General features: G+C 38.2%; 1 protein-coding gene across 1 annotated transcript; it reads right to left on the reverse strand.

Annotated features, from left to right (window-relative positions):
- On the reverse strand, positions 1-7,579 carry vax1 (ventral anterior homeobox 1). Its single transcript, XM_073827354.1, has 3 exons — positions 6,564-7,579; positions 4,498-4,685; positions 1-1,934 (listed from the first exon to the last, which is right to left on the reverse strand). Exons 1-3 carry the CDS (start codon positions 6,778-6,780, stop codon positions 1,386-1,388), a joined length of 954 nt encoding a protein of 317 aa, XP_073683455.1. The 5' UTR covers positions 6,781-7,579; the 3' UTR covers positions 1-1,385.
- Between the last annotated feature and the right edge of the window lie 256 nt (positions 7,580-7,835).

The raw sequence follows: 7,835 nt of genomic DNA on the forward strand, positions 1-7,835 counted from the left end.
TTCACAAACTTCAAGATATTTAACAACAACACCACCAGAGCTTTGATTGGCTGTTCAATCCGAAACCCCGCCCCCCAATACATTCATTCTTTCATTATTTGCAGATATACTAATGATCTATTTATTACAGACGTGAATAATTTACAATAAAATAACAATTTTAGTTATTCAATCTTCTTGCTTTTATACTACAGTAATCATACCCTGTTCGTCCCTCAGAGATCCGCCTCGTCTCAGCTCTGATCATAGAAAGGGCTTCAAATTCTTCTGGAAAACTTTGCCGTGTTGGTAGAGGGGTTGCCACACATTAAGTCCGATAATGCGAGGGTCTTGTCGATGCTCCAGAGATTAATCCCAGGCAATGACATCTCAAGTTTCTCGAAAGATTTGCAGTTAAACACGCACCTAAACATGGAAACCAGGACTACAACTTCAGTACCAGCACACGCACGCACACACACACACACACACACACACACACACACACACACGCACACACACACACACACACACACACAGGAGAAAAACTGCATATTTAAGACATACAAACTCACAAATTGAGACTGCCTTCAAAACTCGGTTTGGGGAGCACCCTCACAGAAACCATTTAGAGAACAATGAACACAGGACTATTGGACTATTAACGGTGTGACAGCGTATTCCTTCCATTTAGTCAGAACATGTTTAACCAAACGAATACAAAATGGTATAGACATCTGATCTTATAGCTTCATATGGCAAATTCATGACCTCTGTAAGCAAATTGTGTATATAAAGCCACAGTATGACTGTACCTTTGGAAATGAATCCCGATATAATATATATATTTCATTTTTGAGACTTGGCAAACGCCACTATGTAAAAATCACACATTTAGATCGCTCTTCAAACTGAAAACATGAAAGATGTTGCTGTGAGTTCAGTTTTTATCAGGGGCTTATGTTCTGTACTGTTTTTTTTTTCTATTTTGTTTTTACCCAGCAGCTTTCAGATTAGTGTTTAATCTGAATACAACTGTCCAGCTTCAAAAAAGGAGTACGGGACAAAAAAGTGCCCCGAAAATATTGCCTCAGCAAACATTTTCATCTCTCTTCCCCTTTATAATCTCTTGCTACATTCCTTCCTCAAGCTTTCGTTTGTGTCAAATTGGAGAATCTTGTTTAGTGATTTAGTGCAAAATGCTCCGAAAATCCTCGTTTTTGAAGTATGAGTCCGCCTTTTTACAATTCTGAGAGGCATCAAGTGTGCAGGTTGACGAAACGCAAGATTGAAAACACAACAGCACTGATGAGACAAAAGGGGGTGAAAGTGATTAAAAAGAGCTCAAACTAATCTCAAAACAACAACAACAACAATAAAAATAATCAAAGGACAACCCCTAGTAATCATTCCAAAACTTTCTTGTCTAACGCTTCTTTGCCATTGGTCCGCGAGTAGGGCTCAAAGGCGGACGAGCTCAGGTAGCGGGCGGAAAGTTCCTGCAAGTTCCCCGCCAGGGATCCGGCCATCCCGAGCGGGGTGGAGGAGATGCGTGAGGCGACTGACCCAAGCAGAGAGGGCATAGGGAAGCTAAACAGCCCGTGGGCAGACGGAGATCCCTGCAGCCCCGCGACTGTCCCCGAACTGGTCACCGTTGGCAGTGGCGGGCTCCCCCCGGCTGTGCCTGAACTGGCCGCGCTGCTGCTACTGCTGCTGGAGGAGCCTCCATTAGCCGTGATGCCCAGGGACGGCCCACGCAGGGCTGAGCCAAGCGATGAGCTCCCACAGTGGGGTAGCAACCCTGGCAGGCCTGGGGGAGTGAGGAGCCGGCCCTGCTCCAGTAAACGTAGGACGCTGCAGGTTGCTGCTGTTTCAGAAACCACAGAGCGCAGCTCTGAATCCTTCCCCTGATCCTTTTTCTGCTTAGTGCGACGATTCTGGAACCACACCTTCACCTGCAAAAGAAACAATATTAGAAATGAGCTTAAAATAGAACACAAATCAATGTAATATGTGACCCTAAACCAAAAACCCAGTCATAAAGGGTACATTTTTGGAAACTGAAATTTATACATCATCTGAATGATTAAATAAGCTTTCCATTGAGGTATGATTTGTTAGGATAGGACAATTTTTGGCTGAGATGCAACTATTTGAAAATCTGGAATCTGAGGTTGCACAAAAAAAAAACCCCTCAAAATATTGAGAAATCGCTTTTAAAGTTGTGCAAATGCATATTACTAATCAAAAATTACGTGATGATATGTTTATGGTAGGAATTTTACAAAATATCTTCATGGAACATGATCTTCACTTAATATACTAATGTTTTTGTCATAAAAGAAAAATTTATAATTTTGACCTATACAATGTATTTTTGGCTATAATATGGAAAATACCATAAGCATACATAATGCTGCTATGTTAATGCTACTTTAAATTGGGTTAAATGTAAAATATAATTAAATAAAAATAAAGATCTTTTTTTCGATACCTTGAATTACAGCAGTTTATTTATAAAAACCATATAAGTTAAAAAATAATTAGATTATGTATGTATAAGTTTAATCCAATTAAATAAGCAGTATTTAATTGTATTTTGGAGAAGTAAAAACATAAAAAATGGCTAAAGTGGGTGAGCTAAAATTAAAATGAATTTTCATTTTAAGGGTAACTGTAAATACAAACCTATTTAATGAACAAAAACATGAGCCTATTCTTTTGAAAAACACCACAACACAAGCTCCTTTTGCAAGGATTGCTGGATCAATACTGTTTTGAACCACATAATTGTACTGTATCCATTTAATTTAGTATTACAAAGAAAGAGGAATAGCGATTTCCAGATAATACGTGTTTAGATCAAGTTCCAACGGCAGAACAAAATCATAATATATATTTATTTTCTATAGAGAAAAGGAAGCCCGCTGTATATTTGCTGCACTTCAAATGATCGATAATAGCTTCAGAGGAATAAGAACAATGAAGTATGACTAACATCTCAGAATTGTGTCACGCAGTTTAACTGTCACATTTAAACAAAAACACCACTAAAATAACCAGCTTAAATGTATCACAATAAAAATCGTAATCCTGCTTAAATGTTTCGTGACATAAGTGCATACCTTAACAGTTTCATCAGTTGTAATGGAATGCAAAATATTGAGTTCGAATATTAAACCTGCTAAAATGCACATTTGTTGTTTGCATTTGTTTAATCTCACAATGTTTTGCAAATACCATGAACCGGAGGGTCACGAAAGACATTAAATTATCAGCAATTCCACCACGCAAAAACAAACAGTAATATTTTCCCTCTCGTTCTCGATGCATTCTTGACTCTACCTTCGAGAATAACGAAATACATTGCTGGTGCACGTTCACAAATGGATGATGTTCCTTGCTTGAACATTTCGTATTTCAGAACACAATGTTAATTTCGTGAAGCCGTCATTAAGGAGCACTTCACCCTCCTCATCAGGCGTCCAAGAAGAGACACGGGAAGCTTTAATGTAATCAAGGCATGGATTTGAACTGTTCTGCAGCACGGGGCATTAGAGAGGGCATTAGTGAAGCTAACTCTATTGTGCTCCCTGTGCTAGCAGCACCGATCTGCCTCAGGGCTTTAAATGTCTTAATTTCACCCCACAGGAGAGCAGAAGAATTTTAAAGTCGTTAGTGGGGTGATGATGTGATAGAATGTGACATAGTTCAAATGGCCAATAGAATTAGAAACGTTGAGACAGCATTGTCGGCTTGCAGGTGTTCAGGGTGTTTAATTAGGGGAGCCCCGATCAATATATGACTAAAAAATTAAGTGTATTAAAATGACAAAAAACAGCTATTTATTTAGTCCTTTAAAGGCAGTACTTGCTCATCCAAGCATGTGGTGGATGTAAGCAATGAACGTTCACTAATGATTAAGCAAAAAAAAACATGGGTTCCAAAATTAGCCTTACTATTGCAGTCAGTTTCCCCGCACTGCAGATTATCCAGGGAGACACGTAGAGAGAGAGAGAGATAAACGAGGCATAGAGAGAGAGAGTGCATGTACAGTTCAGTCATGTAATCTCAGGCTCGTGACCTCTTGCTGACCCCTGCGCAAAGCATGTGTGGCAAATGCATCGCTGGACTTATTTTTGTAAAGCAGGCCAAACCATCAAACTATTGCACTGATGGGCAGAAAAAGGGAATTATGTGGGAAAATGTCAGGAAGAGGTGATCGGATCACAGATTTTTTTTTTTTAAGTCTGAAGGAATGCCATGGGATGATCAAAATGCAGATTAAATAAAAATTATAATTCTATAGTCAGAACTAGCTCTGGTAGTTTTTGCAACAATACATTTTAATTACGTTAAATAATAATTATGATTATGCGTCACAAGGATAAATATGTTTGAGAGAAATTTATGTGCTATGTGTTTGTAATTATTGTGATTTTAGTATTATTTATAATGATTGTTTTGTGTATCTGGAATCGCATTAATGTGTATCAATATGTGCATCTAAGTGTGTACCTGAGTTTCAGACAGGTTAAGTTGTCGGGCAAGTTCGGTTCGTTCTCGTCCCACAACATACTGGCACCGCTGAAACTCCATCTCCAGTCTGTAAAGCTGTTCCGCTGTGAACGAGGTTCTAGTACGCTTTGGTCGGTCTAGATCCAAACCCTTGGGGAGAATAATCTCTCGGATCGAACCTTTGGCATCTAAATAGGATAAGAAAAATGTTTTTAGCAAATTGTCATACCTGCTATAAGAATAGCATTAAAATATCAGTACATTCAATTAAAGGAAATCAGTATATAATAAAAACCTTTCGAGAAATTAACAAAGAAACCATTTATTTATTTACATATTTTTTGTGGCTAAATAACTAACAAACACATGACATTTTTAATCAAGAAAAGTCTTTGTCTTCAACAAGCTGTTAAAAATGTCACGGTTTTGCACATGAATGGCAAACAAATGCACACTCTTATTATTTTAGTAATTAAAAAAAAAAGATTATGACAGTTATTTTAAATACTAACAATTCATCATGTAGGCAGTAGTGTTTGCTAAAATAAAAAAAGTTAAATCAAAACTCAAAGCATTTCAAATTAGTATTTAAAAACTTGCATAAAATGCAAATACGCAAAAAAGTCTGTCAAATCATATTGCAAATCAATTTTACTTTTTGTTTTGCGTATTAGTTATAAATATTTCAAATGGGTCTTCAGTCTCTGAATACTAAAATGTTTAATAATCAAGTGTTTAATAAAGTAAATGCATAAAAGCAGGGAGATAAATGCATGATTAAAAGCAAAAGAAATAAAATATTTAAAAAATATGCTAAACATGTAAGCTCATGAGTTAGGATTTAAAAATCAAAGTCATTATTTTTGAAAGTCATATTATTTGTGTCTTTGGTAAGTTCAAAACCATGCTCCAGTATTCTTAGCAAAAATGTAAGCAATAAATACATTCTTTAAAAATTTAGTTAAGTTTTGTGACAACTTTAAAATAATTTAACAAACACACACTCACACACTCACTCACACACACACACACACACACACACACACACTGGTCTCCATAATTATTCAAATCTAGATACTGAATAATTGTATTGGCTGCTGAATTGTGACTGAAGAAATTACACAATAATTTCATCAGGTTAATTTCCTCATATTTCAGCGGGCTTCCGAGACTGACCTAGATTTAGCTTCACAACCTAAATAAATTAATGGAGCTGATTGCTCTCCAGAATTTCACAATCAGATGACACGAGCAGGAGGGGCTTCACAACTATTAGTAATTTAACACAACTATAGACTAACAGCTTTTAGCTAAATTATCGCAAAAATGTTATAACAGCTTCTCTGAAAAATAAATGTGAAAAATTATGAATTTACAGACAAATTTCTGTACATGCTTCACAATTTCAATTACTGCTTAAGGGGAAAAAGAAACATCTCCATTTAAATACTTTAGTAAAAGGACAGAGTTTGTTTTAAATGCGTATATAAAAAAGCACATCATCAATAAATGATAACCAACATTATCAGCTATGCAAGTCAAAAATTAAAATTGTCAATGTTATGTATAAAAAGAATTACATTTCTTAAATCTCACAGTCACAGAAACTGTACTGTAAATAAATAAAACTTTCAATCTAACAAGTACTAAATAGTTCAGTGCTAAAGTATTTTCCAGATTTGATAATTATAAAAGTAATAATTATTCTATTTGTTTTAGCGTTTATGTCTATAATAGTAATAAATATTTGAAATTATTCTAAATAGTATTTGCAAATATTTAAGATAATAAAGCAATGAGACACACCAAAAGAGCTGATCAAATAACAATCATAATTTCTTTCTTCAATACAGTACAAATTTTGTCCTTTAAATCAATTTGCATCATGTACACTTTGTGCATGCTTAAATCTATACACTCTCACTCACAAAGAAAAAAACAAAACAAAAAAGAAAACAAACCAAGCACAACAAGCAAATTTTAAAAGTTCCCGTTAAGTCGATTTCCTGTTTTTTTGTAGAGTACAAAATATACAGAAACCCCACAGGAGTTTTTTTTAAACTTACCCCGAACTAGAATCCTCCGGCAGTAATCAGGATCTCCTGAGCTCGTCCGGCTCTTTTCGCAGTTTTCCACCGCTCCGGATGGAGAGAAGGACTCCTGCTGGTCCTTCAGGAACGTTTTTGAAATGTTCCCCTGGGAATCCTTTCCCTCTTTCCCCTCTTTTAGTCCATTCTTCAGCAACATTCCGGACTCCGAGTCTTGGCTGTAGCGGACTTCCATAGTCTCTTATCCTCTACGAAGATTTCTCCTTCTTTTCTCCTTGTTGGGAAGAAACAACTATTCGGGTACGGACACACACACTGCTTATTCTGGGTAATATAGGTTTGGTCTTTCTGTAAAACAGCAGCTTGGAGTCGAAGTCAGATAGCTAATGTGCCACCAGCACTTGCCCGGTCCACTGATCTGCCCTATTATCTCTGTGCAGACTCACTTGCCCAATGATCATAGACTTCTCACCCAAATTCAACAGCAATTTAACAGCTCCTCTCCTTGTAACATTCACATCAGGCTGATCTCCGGGTAATCAGAGCTGTGGACAGACGCATGCTCGCCGCTTCAATTGATTACGGTAATTTCGCTGCCTCCACATTTGCGTAACCTCATGAATACTCTAAACTGTTTGGGAAATACACATTGTCCTGATAGAGGGGTCCACTCGCTCCGACCCCCCTCTCCGCCCTCGTTCGCACAGGATCAAGGGAGATGATTTGCCTCGAATCGCCACCACGCGCAATCAGGGAGCCAAAGGACCGCCAGAAAAGTTCCACTTCATTCCTTGATGCCCCGGCACTGGCCGTTCCTCCGCTCTCGGGCTGTGGGTGTTCGCTCGGGCTAACTTTACGAGCAGGCTGGCGAATCTCCCCCCGGATGGCGGCCCGATACCACACGCTGCACCTTCGGAGCTAATACAAGCCAAGAGCGAAAAGAGAGAGAGGGAAAGATCGGTAGAGAGCAAAGAGAGAGAGAGAGAGAAAAAGAATGAGGGAGGCGGAGAGACCTGGAATACGAAAAAAATGGAATCCACTTCGCTCGGAATCTGTAGTGGTAATGAACACAGATTGACAAAAGAAAGAGATGAACACAAGGGAACTCTATCAAGCGGGGGACAGTGTGCAAGAACCACCCCGAGTTACCCAGCAGACCCAAAGCGAATGCTGCGATCACTCAGCCACCTTACCCTACAAGAAACCTGTTAAAGCACCGCTAAAAAACTCAACCTGCCCGAGATCCCAACGCTAACACCCAAAGCGACCCCCCCTCCTCCTCCCCTCTCC

This window comes from Garra rufa, chromosome 21 (genome assembly GCF_049309525.1).
Source record: "Garra rufa chromosome 21, GarRuf1.0, whole genome shotgun sequence".
In the NCBI taxonomy this organism is placed as follows: domain Eukaryota; kingdom Metazoa; phylum Chordata; class Actinopteri; order Cypriniformes; family Cyprinidae; genus Garra; species Garra rufa.

Bases quoted from the DNA above. Each gene is read 5' to 3' on its own strand.
- vax1 (XM_073827354.1), bottom strand. From the start codon at position 6,780: ATGGAAGTCCGCTACAGCCAAGACTCGGAGTCCGGAATGTTGCTGAAG. The intron at 4,686-6,563 runs GTAAGTTTAAAA...TATCCTATTTAG, and splicing joins CCGGAGGATTCTAGTTCGGG to ATGCCAAAGGTTCGATCCGA. The intron at 1,935-4,497 runs GTACACACTTAG...TTTCTTTTGCAG, and splicing joins TTAACCTGTCTGAAACTCAG to GTGAAGGTGTGGTTCCAGAA.